General features: G+C 43.2%; 1 protein-coding gene across 2 annotated transcripts in view; it reads right to left on the reverse strand.

Moving 5' to 3' along the window:
- Nucleotides 1-17921, reverse strand: part of NFX1 (nuclear transcription factor, X-box binding 1) — a 188055-nt gene that overhangs the window by 34738 nt on the left and 135396 nt on the right. For both annotated transcript variants that reach the window (XM_068236697.1, XM_068236696.1), the window contains exons 13-17: nucleotides 16808-16916; nucleotides 14112-14231; nucleotides 11085-11164; nucleotides 6959-7189; nucleotides 1882-1955 (exon numbers count right to left, since the gene is read on the reverse strand). In XM_068236697.1, coding sequence (XP_068092798.1) covers nucleotides 1882-1955; nucleotides 6959-7189; nucleotides 11085-11164; nucleotides 14112-14231; nucleotides 16808-16916 — 614 coding nt within the window. The remainder of the gene's footprint in view (nucleotides 1-1881; nucleotides 1956-6958; nucleotides 7190-11084; nucleotides 11165-14111; nucleotides 14232-16807; nucleotides 16917-17921) is intronic.

Here is a 17921-nt window from a genome sequence, read left to right on the forward strand (position 1 = left end):
ATTGCCTCCATGCCACGCCACATTGAAGCAGTCATTTCTGCAAAAGGATTCCCGACCAAGTATTGAGTGCATAACTGAACATAATTATTTGAAGGTTGACTTTTTTTGTTTTAAAAACACTTTTCTTTTATTGGTCGGATAAAATATGCTAATTTTTTGAGATATGAAATTTGGGTTTTCATGAGCTGTATGTCAAAATCATCAATATTAAACCAATAAACGGCTTGAACTACTTCAGTTGTGTGTATTTGAATCTAAAATATATGAAAGTCTAATGTTTATCAGTACATTACAGAAAATAATGAACTTTATCACAATATGCTAATTTTTTGAGAAGATCCTGTATGTGCCTAACCGGTATGGTGCCTTTCTGACTTTTTAATTGGTCTTAACCTCTTGCCGACCGCTTCACGCCGATTGGCGTGGCCGCAGCGGCAGCCTCAGGACCACCTAACGTTGATTGGCGTAAAGTCCTGGGGCTCTGATTTGCAGGAGATCTCTTCCTGCGCGCGCATCTCCTGCTTGGGGGGTGGAGCTCCGCCCCGCCTTCAGTCTGGGAGACTGTTAGACGGTGTGATCGCCGTCTATTTACATGTACAGCGCTGCGATCGGCAGCAGCGCTGTACTGGGGACCAGAGAGTGATCGGCTCTCATAGGCAGAAGCCTATGACAGCCGATCGCCTTAATTGGCTGGCTGTGGGAAGGGAGGGGGGGGAGAGGTAGATATTTAAAGAAACCGTTTTTTTAATAAAAAAACAGTAACATAATATTTATAAAAAAAAAAAATAAACATGGGGGAGCGATCAGACCCCACCAACAGAGAGCTCTGTTGGTGGGGAGAAAAGGGGGGGAAATCACTTGTGTGCAGTGTTGTGCGGCCCTGCACACCTAGTAAGAACAAAACTTTAAAGAAGCCATACACATCGATTTTTTTTGCATCAATATCCAGCTGATCTGCTAGAAATCGATGCTGCTAATGATTCTCAATGTACTGATTTTCGACCGATCGCGCATGATGGAAAAATTTGGTTGGTCAGCGGTGGGTCGGAGTGCGTTACTAGCATCAATCAATTTTGCAACGAGCGATGAAGCCGTGTAGCATGTAGGGGCAGCTTGCTCTTACCTGTATGGGGCACGTTTACAGTCTCTTCTCTCCACACCTGAGTCCCGAAGCAGCTGTGTGACGTAAAAGATGCTAGAGGCCAAATACTAGAGGCCTCTAGTGATCCCGCAAGGTACCTGCCAAGGTAACGCTAGAGCTTGTCCTCTATAGCATTTGCTACGTTCCAGGACTCTGGAATGGAGAGACAAGGAAAAGCCTGCAGGGAGACAAGGGAACCACGCCACAGGCAAGCGTGAGCAAGCTGCTTGTACACTTTGCATGGCCTGGGAGATTGGGGGTGGGATGACGACCGCAAACCTGCAGATATTCAATGGATTTTATGGTGATGTTTATTGAAAATCTGTGTGCAGAGTGTAAAGCGATTTGGTCAGATAGATCCCTCTCAGATCAGATAATAATCTGAGAGGAGTCTATCCAATGGCCACATCAACCATTGTATGGCCACCTCTACATTGTGAGCAGCTGTAAAGAATGGAACAAGACAGGTTAAATATAACTATTTGTATGCCTTTGGGCCATGTGTATTTTACTTCTGCTATTTGCGAATAATGAATGTTATACAGATGGTTGGCTATGGGGAGTGTGTCTAGTGTTTTATATTTTTAGTTTATAAGTTACTGAAGAAGACTGTTTTAACATTTAAAGCAAAAACTTTTCACAAAAGTTTCTGTTATAGTGAAGAGATTATATTTTAATGTCTTTATGAAATCTGCTACATATTTCATATCATGCAAGACAGGGAAAAATAAGAGCCAAACCTTTGATAAGCTGAGGAGGCCACTGAACAAAGCACACTTTCTTTTCTTCTTCCACATTCACATTGGAGCTCTACCTGATGGGCACAACAGTGACATTAACAGACATATAGCATTACAATTTGTGTGGTAAGGGAGCGTAAGCTATTCTAAAGAAACTTTTAAAACTGAAAGAATGTCCCAGAGTTAAAAAACAAGCAAAAAACCCCAAAAAACATGGACTATTGACCTCTCTCTCCCCTGCCCTCAGAAGTTGTATTCTGCCAGGAAAATTTTATGGCTGTAACAGTGAGGGTTACTATATTCCCAATAGATGCTGTCACATCTATGCCTGAAAATTAACTTTCAGGAAGCAAAATAAAGTGCCTGCCCAGTTATTCATGTTAGGCACTGCACATACACATGTTTATCTCATGTCACCTCGGGTACACTTTAAGGAAACTTATTCCACCATTTTTTTTCAGTAAAGGATAATGAAATGCACTTCATGCCAGTAGACATTTCAAATTCTGCCTTAATGCGGATCCGAGATGAAAAACTAACTATAACAAGTAACTTGTCTATATATCTTATGTAAAGTTTAGATGGTTTACAGTAAATTTAGCTGCAAACAGCTTCAACAGTATGATGATTTCTTCCAGTGATCAAATGAGAGCAACCATATTCTGCTTGTCATATTGTGCTGTTTTGTTCAACAGCACAGAGGAGAAATGTGTAGGCAAAGAGCGGTTTATGTTCGTTCTGTTTGGCTACCCATAGTCCTATCTAGTCAATTTTGTAATTTAAAGCGATCCTTAATTGGAAAAAAAAATGCAAGAGTTTCACTTACCTGGGGCTTCCACCAGCCCCCCCACAGCTGTCCTGTGCACGCGGCATGCCGAACCGATCCTCTGTTCCCCCGGCACGGCTTACTTTCATTTCTGCCGAAAGGACGGCTGCTGGTCGAAGCCCCAGGTAAGTTAAACTCTGCATTTTTTTTTCAGTGAAGGATCGCTTTAAACATGCATGTTCCAGGACGTGGAGTGCAATAAAATCAAAACATTACAGATCCAGAATTTTGGGGTGAAATCCCTTTCAGAAATTTACCAAGAGTTGGTATTACAGGGCTCAGTTTGGGCTCATTTTGGAGCAATGGGGTTGATTCCTCAACAATAACACGCTGCAGCAGCACGAGTTAAATGGCTTTATGCACGCTAATTATAGTAGCACAACTTAAATTTCCCGCGGGCACGCTACTGGCAGTGTAGCGTGCGCTCCTTAGCAACGCCCAATACTTTTAAAAGTCACGCGGTAATGACTTCACTAGCGCCACAGCGGCCACACTTGCGCAGCCACAATAACGCACTATCATATGGCCTTTCAAAATATTGGGCACTGCTAAGGAACGCATGCTACACTGCCAGTAGCGTGCCCGCAGGAGATTTAAGTTGCGCTACTATAATTAGCGTACAAAGGCCATTTAAATTGCACTGCTGCAACGCATTATTGTTAATGAATTAACCCCAATGTCTCTTAAAGGAGTCATCAGGAAATGGAAAGGAAAGCCGATTTACTTACCTGGGGCTCTCTCTAGCCCCTTGCAGCTGTCTGTCCCACGCTGACAGCTCCGTTCGCAGCCGAACTACTGCGCCTTCGCAGTACACTGTGGACAACACGGGCTTGATTGACAGCGATGCTTCACACAGGCGCAGTAAGGTCTGTGCCGTGCCGGGACCCGGGCCGGCGGCTGCAAACCGAGCTGTCAGCGTGGGACAGACAGCTGCAAGGGGCTAGAGAATGCCCCAGGTAAGTAAATCGGCTTTCCTTTCCTTTGCCTGATGACTCCTTTAAGATGGTAAGCATGCGTTCCTAACTTCAACACTGAGGGCTGGAAATGCATCCTGCTAAATTATAGACTATAAAATTATATATTATATATACATAAATATATACGTTGCCCCATAATATTACAGAAAATAGATACTACCGGTAATAGGCTATAGCTGGATTTGCTCTTGCATTAGAAACATTTTGGAAAATTTGTGAGGGGTAATAATTAGGTATTGGAAATTAGGACCCAACATTCCTTTAAGCTTACCTTTGCAAAAACATATTTAAAATGATCCTGCAGTAAGGTAAATCTTCTGGTTTATGCAAGATTACCGTATTTTTTGGAATACAAGACACCTTTTCTTCCCCAAAACTAGGGGGAAAAAAATGGGTGCGTCTTATATTCAGAAGATACAGTATTGTGGCCGCCAGAATATGCTTACAGGCTCCTGCCGCAGCACTATTCCCCCTCGCGTCGGTGCTGCAGCTACACACGTGAGCCTCTTCTCTAGTAGTTTCTAGTAGTTGAGTACAGAAACTACTGGAGGTGAAGAGGATCGTGTGTGTGGAGCTGCAGGACTGGAGCGAGGGGGAGAGGAGCATGGCAGCAGGATGTGAGAGTGCCTGCAGTGCTACTTTAGTGTAGTGTAGTGCAGTGCAGTCTAGGGTAGCTTAGCTGGTGGGCAGCAGGGGTTACCGTAGTGTAGTGTGCAGTGTAGTGTAGTTTAGCAGGTGGGCAGCATGAGGTTAGCGTAGTGTGTAGTGTAGTGCAGCCTAGCTGGTGGGCACCAGGGGTTAAGGTAGTGTAGCTTAGCTGGTGGGCAGCAGGTGTTCGTCTAGTACAGTGTAGCTTAGCTGGTGGGTGTAGCACAGATTAGTGTAGTGTAGAGACAGCTTGGTGGGGGAAAGGTCCATAAGATGCCCCTGCACCATAGATGTACCGAGGTTTTGTTTTTTCCAGATTTTTGCCCTTTAAACCTAGGTGCATCTTATATGCCGGAGCGTCTTATATTACAAAAAATACGGTAATAAAAATAATTTGACACTAACGTGATCCTGCAAACAGAGGGGCATGCCATATTTATTTCCTTGTAAATCAGGCCTGTTGCCAGGCTGTCTCTTTAGTTGCACTAGTAACTGAATCACTTACCCGAAACACGCAGGTAGCTAGAGTTCTAGCACTTTATCTGCATTCTGGAGTTCTGAGTCTGTATCCTATGCACACATGATTAGCAGGAAAGCCAGGCAACTGGCAATGTTTAAAAGAAATATACTGGTCTTCATATCCTTTTCTCTACGTATCCTAATCAGGCATTCCCCGCAGACATATGATGAAATCTTGTCCCCTTGTCTGGAAGATCTACAATTAAACCTGTCCACAACATCAGAGGCCTAAGGTGTGGAGGGGAGCGCATTGGACAAATGGAGAAAAGCATTTGGGAGTTGGTGGCAGCCCCCTCTTTTTTTTTTTTTTTTTTTTCTTTTTTCTCTTCATTCTTTACCCCATCCATTTCCATTTTAAATTCCTCAATTATTATTTAGTATAACACCAGTAACGCCCAAATAATTTAAAAGGAATCCGCTGTGCGAGTGTCCCCTCCCCTCTCTCTTCCTCGCTGTGAGCACAGTAGGCAGTTGTAATATGCGAGCACAGCACTGTGTACAAGCAATATTACAACTGCCTTTTAGTATATAATTTTAGCTGCCACCTTCATGCCACTACTACTAGCTTTTAGCTGTAAATCTGTTCACTGAATAGACAATGTATGTACAAGTTCCATATTTTGTTATAATTCATAACACAGTAATTTCACCTCTATAGTAGTGAATATGGTATAAATGGTATAACTGAAAATTACAATTATGTCCGGATGTTCTTCCAGTATTACAAAAATATTTGTACACACCAGCTGCACTATTGCTAAAATATGTATTGTTACACAACATTTGACTCTTATAAACACATTCATTCTTAAGTCATCTATAGTCTAGGCTGCACTGCAGAATAAGGATTAAAGAGACTGAAGCGAACAAAATTTGCCATTTTTACCTTCTTATTCGCTTCAGTAGTCTCATCAGAAGTAAACCACCGCATCCCCGCCGCAAAACGAGGGGTTTAGACCCACCAAATCCCCAGGGCAAAGATCCACAACCAACTTGGTCATGGATTTTGCTGCGCTAATAGGCAGAGCTTTCAGCTTCAGCTCTGCCTATTGCCGCACGGATCTGACGTATTGCCGCACGGATCTCCGCTTCTCCCCGCCCCTCTCTATGAAGGAAGACTGAGAAGGGCAAGGAGAGGCGGCGATCCGCTGCGATTGACAGCAGTAGAGGCAGAACTGAAAGCTCTGTCTCTTTCAGGAAGTGCTGGCCGGATTGCCCCACGAGGGTTTGGGGGGTCTAAAGCGCTCGTTTTGCGGCGGTTTACTTCTGATGAGAGTACTGAAGCGAATTATAAGGTAAAAAATGTCAACATTTTTTCGCTTCAGTCTCTCTATAATGGAGCACACCTGGCTTCCTACATTTTTGATAATTCGGGTGTCGGAGAAAGTCGCCATTGTAATTTGGATAAAATGAATCAATATTCCACTGCCTAATTCAATAGTAAAATATTGGTAATTTTTACCAATATTTTAACACCACCTCACCCTGTTTTCACACGATACTCTAACGATACCAAACGTTAACTGATCCCCTCGCTGCAAAATTTGCAGATATTTACGCCTAACCTACTCTCACAGGAGCCACTGAAGATCATAGTAAAATAAGGGCCCTCTTCCACTGCATGCGTTTCAATGCAGTTTTTAGTATGAACAAATTAAATCTATAGATCTGGTCCTAAATAAGACTTTTTTGGAATCCCAAATTCTTATTTTGGTTTTAAAGGTTTATAAACAAAGTAGGGTAACTGTTTCACTAGCATCTGAGCCGTTGTTTATGTTTACTCAGCTCACATACAGAATAATGCAAGTGATGTCTGGTCTAATGCTAGGTGTGCACAATGCAATTTCCCATCAGATCAATGGGTCAAACCAATGGGGATCAATTTTGTGCATCAGTGATCTGAAAATCAATCCAGTTACAGATCAGGAGCAGATCGAACATGTTGGAAATTATTGGTTCGATCTGACGGTAAATTGCATTGTGTGTACTTTGCATTAGTAGTGGAGTAGATCTGCCAACATCAAACTAACAATCTAATCATAACCCTATTTATATCTGTGATGATGAATACTTAGCCCCCTCAAGGAATAGCTATTTCTTAATTTACCTGTGCATTGCAAGTAGAAGGTGGGCAGGTCTGTGAAGGATGGCAGTTAGCCAAACAAGGATGCCCACAGTCTGGTCTTGGAAGTATACAGGGCTGTTTACAGTCTTCATCTATTAGGCATTCTCCTTTGTGACAAATTCTTTTGCATTTGTGCATTCCACATTTTAGGAGCTGATTGCAACGCAGACCACAGGAGATGTCACTCAGATGGCATGGGATATTGTTCCTAAGCTGGGTACAAAAACAGAGATAAAAAAACATGAATATAATATGGTTGTACTGTTTTCATCTCCAAAAGCTGTGTATGACAATTAAAAGCATCACTGTCTGACCACTATATAGCATTATGCTTTCATATGATTAATACAAACCAACAAAAAATATAGAATTACAGTCATTTTAAGGTTATATGGGCTGCGCAGCTATAGCTGAAATTAACACTGCGGCTCCCAAATCCAGGGCTGCACGGCGCTGAGTGGGTGCTGAAACTAGCAGACTTGTGCCAAGTGCCCCCAGTCTCCCTTTGTCTATATGCAGAGTAGTGCAGCAGAGCAGTGTATTTTACCTCCTTGGGGGCTGTGGGCTGGTCTGCTCTACTCTTCCATTTATACCAGTTTAAAGCCACCCATACTGTTACTTTCATAAAGATCAAAAGTGTTTTTACATCACATGAGAAACTTGGGAGCAACAAGGAAGAAACCATAACACAGGCAGCTGTTGATAACTATAAAGAAGAGAGCAAACTGATCTGCACTGCTGGAGCAGATAAAATACACTGCTCTGCTGAAGGATGTTATTCTACATATGGGAGAGGGTGAAAGGGGAACCTCTCTCCTCAGCACCGCATCCACAGGCTGGAACCTCTGTCACCTCAGTTCGGCCCTGCCAGAAACTCTGCCAACAGTGCTACAATGAAATGTAACATATTAGAGCAGAGTCATGTTGACAGCTTTAAGGTATGCAAATATATAATAAAATCTATTACAATTAAAGGGATACTGTAGGGGGGTCGGGGGGAAATGAGTTAAAGTTACCCAGGGCTTCTAATAGTCCCCCACAGACATCCTGTGCCCGCGCAGTCATTCCCCAATGCTTCGGCCCTGCCTCTGGTTCACTTCTGGAATTTCAGACTTTAAAGTCTGAAAACCACTGCGTCTGCGTTGCCGTGTCCTCACTGCCGCTGATGTCACCAGGAGCGTACTGCGCAGGCCCAGTATAGTCTGTGCCTGAGCCATGCGCTCCTGGTGACATCAGGGAAGGCGAGGACACTGCAATGCAGGCGCAGTGGTTTTCAGACTTTAAAGAGAACCAGAGATGAAGCAACCTCATGTATTTTACCTTATAAATCAGTGGGAACATGACAGTAAACACCTAATCTGCTCTTTGTTACATTGTTCTCTGTTTAATTTGCCTGTTATCACCTCTAAGATAAGAATCCCGACTAAGCAGTCGGTCTGGCTTTGCTACAGAATAATTATAGCTGAGACTGTGTTCTTTGCTGTCTTCAAGTCCAAGCCTGCCCCCTGCTGGCTTTGCTCAGGAATCATTATAGCTGAGTCATTATAGCAAAGCCAGAATCAATGCTCAGTCCGGGATTCTTATCTCAGCTAGATAACAGACACTTTTAGCAGTGAGGATGGAACAGAGAGCATGGTAAATGTTTTCTCTAATGTTCCCACTGATTTCTATGGTAAAATACACAAGGGTGCTTCGTCTCTGGTTCACTTTAAAGTCTGAAATTCCAGAAGTGAACCAGAGGCGGGGCCGAAGCATTGGGGAGTGGCTGCGCGGGCACAGGATGTCTGTGGGGGACCATTAGAAGCCCTGAGTAACTTTAACTCATTTTCCCCCGACCCCCCTACAGTATCCCTTTAAGCAATTAAGCATCCATAGGGAGCGAGTGGGTCCACCTGCATAGCAGTGATGATAATAGCAGTTCAGGGGCAGACTTACACGTTCACAGAAATTGATTAAGCTATGGCACTACAGCGATGATGTATAGCCATACAGTGCATTTGCTGACAGTGTTTGTCTCACCACCTCCGTCGTGCTGTTGCTTTTCAGTGGGTACCCACGCTCTTACCATTCGGAATTTGGTATGCTTCTGCCGCTGACGAACTCCACCATGTGCCGCTTGTGCCGGTGCAGCATCCGCCCTCGCTCCAGCACTCGTGCACCTGGCCGTCTCCTGTTAGTATTGATCGGATGGATCACCGGAACGCCGGCGGTAACTTCCTCTTGGTCAGCGTGCAGCAGACTTGCTAGGGACGCACAGACTCCGCCCATCGACTCGTTTCCTGCCCCTTGATTGGGCGATTCGGCAGGATGTGAGTTGGGGCAGTGTCAGTCTCTTTTAGCCTCCTCTCTCTCAGTAACTCCTCCCTCCTTGAATGCTGCCAGCAGTGGGGAGCTACAATTTATTAATTCATTCAGGGAAACCATGAATGTCAACATGTACTGCGACATACTGAAGAGCATAATCCCCTCCTTTCGGAAACTAAGCCGCAAGGCAGTATCCCAATATGAGAACGACCCCAAACGCACCTCCAAGACAACCACTGCCCTGCTAAAGAAATTCAGTTTAAGGTGCTGCACCTGACGAGCAGGTTTTCAAACCTAAACCCTATTGAGCATCTGTTGGGCATCCTCAAATGGAAGGCGAAGGAGTGCAAGGACTGTAACATCCACCAGCTTCATTATGGAGGAGTGGAAGAGCATTTTAGTGGCAACAGGTGAAGCTCTAGTGAACTGCATGTCCAAGAGAGTTATAGCAGTGCTAAAAAATAATGGTAGGAACACAAAATATTCACTCTTTGGGCACAATTTTTACATTCTTCCCTTAGGGGAAAGCTATCCATCTAGCTACCTATATTTCTATCTAACTAAATATTACTATAAATACAAACGCATGCACTGATTTGCAAACAGAATTAATGATGATTTTTATTTATTGTGTAATATGGTCCAAAAGACATGCATTATGAACACTGCCATTCCAGCACAGGAGACTTGGGCGCAGCAGTGAGTAACTTGCTGAAGTTACTTATAAAACACTATAATTCGGCCTCCAGCAATTGCTGGAAGCCGAATTATTTCATTCCCTACCATCCATGGCGGCCTGGAGGGGGCAGTGTTCTCCCTAGGCTATTTTAGCCGGGTGCTCCACTCGGCTAGTTTTGATGAGCATCCGGCTGTCATTGGCTCACCTCCTCCTATTCTGTAAGCAGAATTGCACACAGAAGCACCAGCCCTGCATTCTCTCATCTCTCCCCACCCAGCTACTTTTTCATGCCACCCGGCTACAATTTTTTGCCACCCGGCTGGAAAAAATTTCTGGGGAGAACACTGGGGGGCATAGTATTTAAAATCAAGGGGAATTTGTGCAGGAGCAGGAAAAGCCATACAGGCTGTATCCTGCCCCCAAGTCTCTTGTGCCGATACCACTCGTACGCAGGGCCGGATTTGTACTTCTTACCGCCCAAGGCAGACTATTACTAGCCGAATGCCATGAATGCCAAAACTGAAGGCTGAAACCATAAATTTAACAAAAATGGCATATAGCCTAAAATTGTGCAAATGAGAGATGATTTTTGTAAAGCAGCATAGCTACACACATACAAATCCCCAACATCTAGCCACAATAGGCTATCACCAGTTCATTCAATTGATTCTTAAAGATCTGCATTGCAACTACAATCGCTGTGGCAGTTTACTTTTAAGTGTCATTTCAAGTGTGTTTATAGCACGGATAGATATAAGTTTTGTATCACTTCATATTGGACCAGTCCACATAAACCCAAGAGCCAGTATCATGTATTGCTTGACATATTGCAAACACTAGTATTCGATTCACAGAAGTATGAAGAGTACTGAAAGTAAAATAAATTCTTCCAGTAGCAAAACATCCAAATACATAGATGAAAAAAGCCTTTAAGATGATTGCATGTGTAAAGTCAAAACAGTCTAATTTAATATAACTCTTTAGTAAAACCCTAAATAGCTGTAAATCTAACATGGGGTTAAATGGTACTTTATCTGGGTGGCTCAAACTGGATTTTTTTTACTATCTCTACAAGACACAACATTTCACAAATTATACAATGACCAAAGTAGTAGGTAGTCTCACCTCATGCTTTCCCATACACCATTTCTGTGTAAGATATGTGCACGGCGGACATTTGTCTTCACTGTGACAGGAATGGAAAACTGGAAAAAAATATATATAATGGTATATATAATGGTGTTGTGAAATTATACAAAGAACATATGCATTGAAGATAAAATCGTAAATATTTCATGATTTGTCTCAGTTCAAACTATTTAGCAATGCAGCTATTCAATATCTGGAGCAAATTATATAAAGGCACTGCAGCCCCAAACAAGTAGAGCTCTTTAGTACATTTCAACACCACACGACAGTTGGACTGCAAATGTTTCAGGGCAACCAACAATCATTGTCACATGCGATGAGGAAGATAAATGCAGGGTACAGAGCCACAGACTTCCTGTTACCCCGAAACAAAAAAAAAAAATCTAAATTTGAAAAATTACAGAACACAACAAGAAAACCAAAAGTAGGCAGGTCCAAATTACCAGTCATATATTTACATTTTTATGTAAAAAAAAAATTAATAAGCCAAAGTTGCTTTGAATTTTCACAATTAGAAAATAAATATTTAAAAAGATAAACTGAATAAATTTGTTTTCAGTTATGAATTGCAAGCAGATGTCTAGGCCTTTTATGTCAATACCGTGTAAAAATGTCCAACTTCAAAAGAATCAAATAAAACTGAACACACACACACACACACACACACACACACACACACACAATGAAAATGTAATATACCCGAAAAAAATGCATACGTTTGAATGTCCACATTTGGAATTTATATGAAGATGCACCCTTTAATCTCTAATTCAGTAAATAACCTAAACTAGGCGTCAGTACTAATGGTTTGTTCTTCTCAAGGAATCTGCTGTTTGCAGTTGGTAATTACAGAGCTGGAAATTTTCTAACATTACCAGCAATTGTATAAATCAAGTCTTCAGAGCTAATAGATAATTACAACTAAAACAAATCTGCTGTGCACTCATTATCACCATTTTCCAACCAAAGTCAATCGTCACACAAAAATATTAGGCACACAGATCTGTAAGGAATTATAGTGTCTGGGAGAAACTCCTTCTCCAGAAAGCTGCACCAAGCCCGATTTTGTCCAAACGTTACTAACATCCCACAGGCCCTAAAAACAAATAGAGACCTGGAGAGAGGCATGAGACCACCTATTCAGACTACATGTTAGAATAGATTTCGCTACAGGCAATCAATAATGTTACCTTTAATTTATATAGCATCTACATAGAACATGTACAGTATATTACTATTACACAGAATCACGTATCCAACTTGCATACAGAGTATATAATTGTCCTTAAATGATGCATTATGGGTCTTTAATAAAGGACATGTGAAGAGATAACTAGCGGTTATATTCTATTTTAGGCAGAGCTGTATTTTATAGTTTTCTGTACAAGACTTCAGGCTCCTTTCATTTTATTTATCTAACATAAGATACATTTTGCTCCAAAAAGAAAAAACAAAAAAAAACAAAAACAAAAAACCTTTAGGGCTCGTTTCCACTAGTGCGGTGCGGAATCGCTGCATAGCACCGCTGACGAAATCGCATGCGGATGCGATTCCGCATGCGTTTTTTGCCGCGATTTCGCATAGGCAGGGTATATGCGATTTTAACCATGTCACTGCCTGTGTCAATTAACATTACTTCCAATGCGAAATCGCACGCGAAATCGCGGGAAAAAACGCATGCAAAAAACGCATGCGATTTCCCTATTAAATACATTGCCTGCGATTCGCCTGCATTCCACACGCAGGCGAATTCTGCAGGCCCTACCGTGCAGAAAAATCCTGCACAGAAAAACGCAGAAGAAAACTGACAAGTGGAAACAGGGCCATCCACTTGTATTGGTTATGCGAATCCGCATGCGGACAACGCATGCGGATTCGCTCTAGTGGAAACGGGCCCTTAGATAAAAACAGAAGACTGAATACACAGATGTCCATATGAACAAAAATAAGTGTCTTTTGCGAAAATGAATAGCTAATTACAATTTATGGCTACTTCCTGCCCAATCACAGTAGCAAAAAGAAATTACTTGCATGATTCCACTTGCTATTCTGGAGTGACGCAATATGAATGTTTGTTTTTCTGTCACATGGAAGTAAGAATATGCAACTACATTCTGTTTTCAAGTGACCCCATGTTATAATTAAGATGGTATTCACTAAAGGTCGGGGAGTATGGTATGCTACCATACCATCCTCCCTGCCATGCTTGCTTGAAAAAAAAAAAAAAAAGGCGTAAAGGGTGCTGTTGCAGTCACTCTGTTCTCAGTATTCCTGAGATTAAAGTCCAACTGTAGAAGTGACCATAGTCCAAAACCTCCACCCACCTGCTCCTATAGCAACTCTGTTACTTAAAGAGAACCCGAGGTGGGAATTTATTATGCTAGTGGGGCACAGAGGCTGGTTATGCACAGTAACACCAGCCTCTGTTGCCCCATGGTGTGCCTCCAGGACCCCCCTGTGCGTCGCTATATCCCCGCAGTGCTGGCGACACGCAGCGTGTCGCCAGCACAATATTTACCCAAGCGCTGTCTGTCAGCACTGCTCCCCCGCATAGGCGCTACCCGCCGCGTCACTTCCCTCCAATCAGCGGGAGGGAAGGGACACGGGCGGGTAGCGCCGATGCGGAGGAAGCGGGGGAGCGGCGCTGACAGACAGCGCTTAGGTAAATATTGTAATATTGTGCTGGCGACACGCTGTGTGTCGCCAGCACTGCGGGGGCTATAGCGGCGCACAGGGGGGACATGGAGGCACACCATGGGGCAACAGAGGCTGGTGTTAGTGTGCACAACCAGCCTCTGTGCCCCACTAGCATAATAAATTCCCACCTCGGGTTCTCTTTAAACGCCCATGTTTTATTCCAGTTTTGCAACTGGCTATTCTATTTGTACTTCACAGAAATGTATGTTCAAGTGACAATAACTGGCTAAATGGTCTGATAGATTTCTCCAAGCTGTGTTATTGAGAATAAAAAGAAAAGCTACACTACAAATATCAAGTGATTACCTGGATGATCACACTCATGCTGCCTTGTGCAGGGGCTTTTACACTCAGGTGGTCTTGTGCCACAGGGTACTGGAGGAAAAATCACAGACTCCCCACAGTAGCAAGTGAGTTCATCAAAACCTGTTAGAAAAATAAAATAAATCAACAAATGTTCAAGTAAACCAGTGTTCAGAGAAATCTGGGGGAGGCCACTGCAGAATTCCAAGCTCTTACACTCCTCACTCCTCTTGTGGCTACACTACTGAGTCAGCAACCAAGAATTTATCAGGACTGTCCAGGTTTCAGTGGCTGTAGGCTTTCTTGTGAGTCATTACCTCTTTCAGGTCCAATTCCAGCAAAAATAAAAAAATTATATTATTGATAGTGTGGTAAGGGGTTTGAACTTTTGGAACTGTTTCCATTTGTGCAAATTTTTAGAATTTCCTATTCAGACAGGGAGTAGGGAAATCTCTCCGAGAGTTACAAAGATGTCAATAAATAAAAGTACCACCAACAGTGCATGTTTTGCAGAAAACCATAAACATTCACAGGTGAGGTTATTATTGTCTCAACAAAGCTGATTAACCTTTTCGGGACCGCCTCTATGAGATCCTATGCCGCACTTGTGGCTGTTCTAGCCTGATGCGGTCTAGGATCTACGCCGGCCCGCAGTTTCCGCTCCCGACGCGATCGTGCGCACCCGGAGGGAGAGATTAAGCTGTCATATGACAGCCGACATCTCCCCCGAGTGATCAGCAGCCATCGCGTATATCTGCTGATCACGTGATCACTACGATCACCGTCCGATCGTAGTGATCAGTTTGACAGCTGCGGCGGCACGGGGGAAAAGAAGAGGATCCACTCACCTCCCTGCCGTTCCTGCGACGATCGGCGGCCACCTCCGCTCTGGCCGGCGTCTCCGCTCCGTCTGACGTCAGCGCCGGGTCCCGGCTTGATGACGTCATCAAGCCGCGACCCGGAACTGATCGTCAGATAGAACGGAGATGCCGGCCGGAGAAGAGGGTCCCGTGCGGCTCATCGCTGGAGCCTGGAAGGTGAGTGAAGGCTGCTGGTAGAAGGGGGGGGGGGGGGGGGGGCACAGGCCACCATGGGGGGGGACACAAATATAGCCAGCCACAGACGGGATCCGGTCGCCTGACCCCCACAAACGCGCGCACTCCTCCCGCGCAAAATGCCTGGTCCTTAAAGAGACTCCGTAACAAAAATTGCATCCCGTTTTTTATCATCCTACAAGTTCCAAAAGCTATTCTAATGTGTTCTGGCTTACTGCAGCACGTTCTACTATCACCATCTCTGTAATAAATCAACTTATCTCTCTCTTGTCAGTCTTCTCAGCCTGTGTCTGGAAGGCTGCCAAGTTATTCAGTGTTGTGGTTCTGTGATGCATCTCCCCCCTCCAGGCTCCTCTCTGCACACTGCTGTGTGTTATTTAGATTAGTGCAGCTTCTCTCTGCTCTATTATCTTTTACAAGCTGGATAAATCCTCCTCTGAGCTGGCTGGGCTTTCACATACTGAGGAATTACTTACAGGCAGAGCTGTCTGCACTCTGCAGGAAGAAACAGCCTGACACTTCAGTGGAAGATAGCTGCAGGGGGAAAGAAACACACAAATGATCTCTTGAGATTCAAAAGGAAGGGTGTATACAGCCTCCTTGTGTATGGATGTATTTTCTATGTGTGGACATACTGTACATCAACCTACTTCCTGTTTTGGTGGCCATTTTGTTTGTTTATAAACAAACTTTTTAAAACGGGTTTTTAACCACTTTTAATGCGGCGAGGAGCGGCGAAATTGTGACAGAGGGTAATAGGAGATGTCCCCTAACGCACTGGTATGTTTACTTTTGTGCGATTTTAACAATACAGATTCTCTTTAAGGGGAGGTAGGCTGCCGGTTTCCGAAAAGGTTAACTACCACAATGGATTTGAACAAAAACATGCACTGTCAATAGTTCCAGAGGTCAGGATTAGGAAGCCCTGCACTAGATTATCACAGAATATAATAAAAAGTGCCACTATAAAATTATTGTTTGGCTACACCTACTCTTTAGGAACATAGCTAAAACACTAATAAAGCTTATTAAAAGATCTCCTAAATTACCTTACTTTAAGGGGGGAATCACACTTGTGTCTACAGTAAATCACAGACGATTCCCCTAAGCATTTTGCTGCACAATATGTGTTTTTTTTAACGCCATGCGGAATCGCAGATGCCTCCTTAAAAAGCAGTGTCTAGTAGACAATGGTTGCATGTATTTTCACAGTGCAAAATGCTGCAGTGTGACGCCTGTCTGATAAGTATTATTGTACAGTCAGGAACCCTAGTCAATGTGGCTTTTAGGCAGGAAGTTAACCTTTGACCTGGAAGCTGAACCACAAGCCTATCTCCACTTCATTAATACTTGTAGAGAGAAAAGTATGGAGATTTAGGAGAGCAATTAATACGTTTTCAAGGACATATTTAATCTAGCATATGAAACAATTCAAGTTTTCTTTACAGTCTCTCAGTTCCTTATGATTGCACATTTTTTCCTGCTTCAAAACCGATCTCCTTCAATAACTGACTGACTGTTTGCTTGATGCCCAATAAAGCCTAACCTTTTCAGCGGCGCAATTTTAATGAGATAATCTTATTCGTTACAACAAACAGTAGTTGTTGAAATGTTGAACTTAAAAACACTGTATTAATATCTTACTTGTTTGCCAACAGTTCTGACAGTTCCCACGATGACAAGGTTGATCACATCTGTGAAGGCCACAGTTCAGTTTATGTCCACAAATTAAGGAGCACTTGTGTTCTTTGTCCTGTTCAAAGATATTAAATTATGTTATGCTTCTGTTCCTGGGTATAATAATATACAGGCAACCTATCTCTCTATGCACCTAAGAGAAAGTGACTGCTGCCACTTGCTGATCAGGGCTACATGGCTCCTACCACCTCACATAGAGGATCATTTCTGTTTTCCCAGTCCATAGGTAGATGTTAAAACCAAAAAAATATGTTGGCATTCAATATTTAATGGACAAATGAAGCGAGAGGGAAATGGAGGCTGCTACATTTATTTCCTTTTTAAGCAATACTAGTTGCCTGGCTATCCTGTTGATCCTCTTCCTGTAATACTTTTAGCCATAGACCCTTAACAAGCATGCAGCAGATCTGGTGTTTCTGACATTATTGTCAAATCTGGCAAGAAGATTAGCTGCATGCTGCTATCCAGTGTTATTCAGACTCTACTGCAGCCAAATAGATCAGCAGGGCTGCCAGGCAACTGGGATTGTTTAAAAGAAAATATGGCAGCCTCAATACTCTTCTTATTACAGTTGTCAGGGTCAACGTACACTGCACTCTAGACACATTAAAAACGTAATGCCCTATCACACTTTGTGCAATATTTTGTGTAATTATGAGATGCAGAAATACATACGAAATGACAGCCCATCTAAAGATGGCCATACACATAGCAATTTTTACAGTTGATATCCACCCGATTCGATCGAATTGGATAGAAGATTTTGATCAATTAGCACCAGGACAAAAGCCTTTAGCAACAGATAAATTCTCCAGAGGCTTCCCACGCAGACTTCTTCCACTGCCTGCGCTTGCACAGTAAACGGAGCCGCACTCCGGCTTACAGGCACAGTACGGCCGTACCCTTTGCTTTGTCAGAGACGCAAAAGCCTCTGATGAAGCGCGGTGACCCGTGAAACGGCTGTAAGACCACCCCTTTATCTTCCTTTGCCGTTTATGTTACTGTTCCGGATAGATTAAAACTTTGGAGCATTCACACTGGTGCCCAGCACTTTTCTTCT

The sequence above is a fragment of the Hyperolius riggenbachi genome, chromosome 5 (genome assembly GCF_040937935.1).
Source record: "Hyperolius riggenbachi isolate aHypRig1 chromosome 5, aHypRig1.pri, whole genome shotgun sequence".
Lineage (NCBI taxonomy): Eukaryota > Metazoa > Chordata > Amphibia > Anura > Hyperoliidae > Hyperolius > Hyperolius riggenbachi.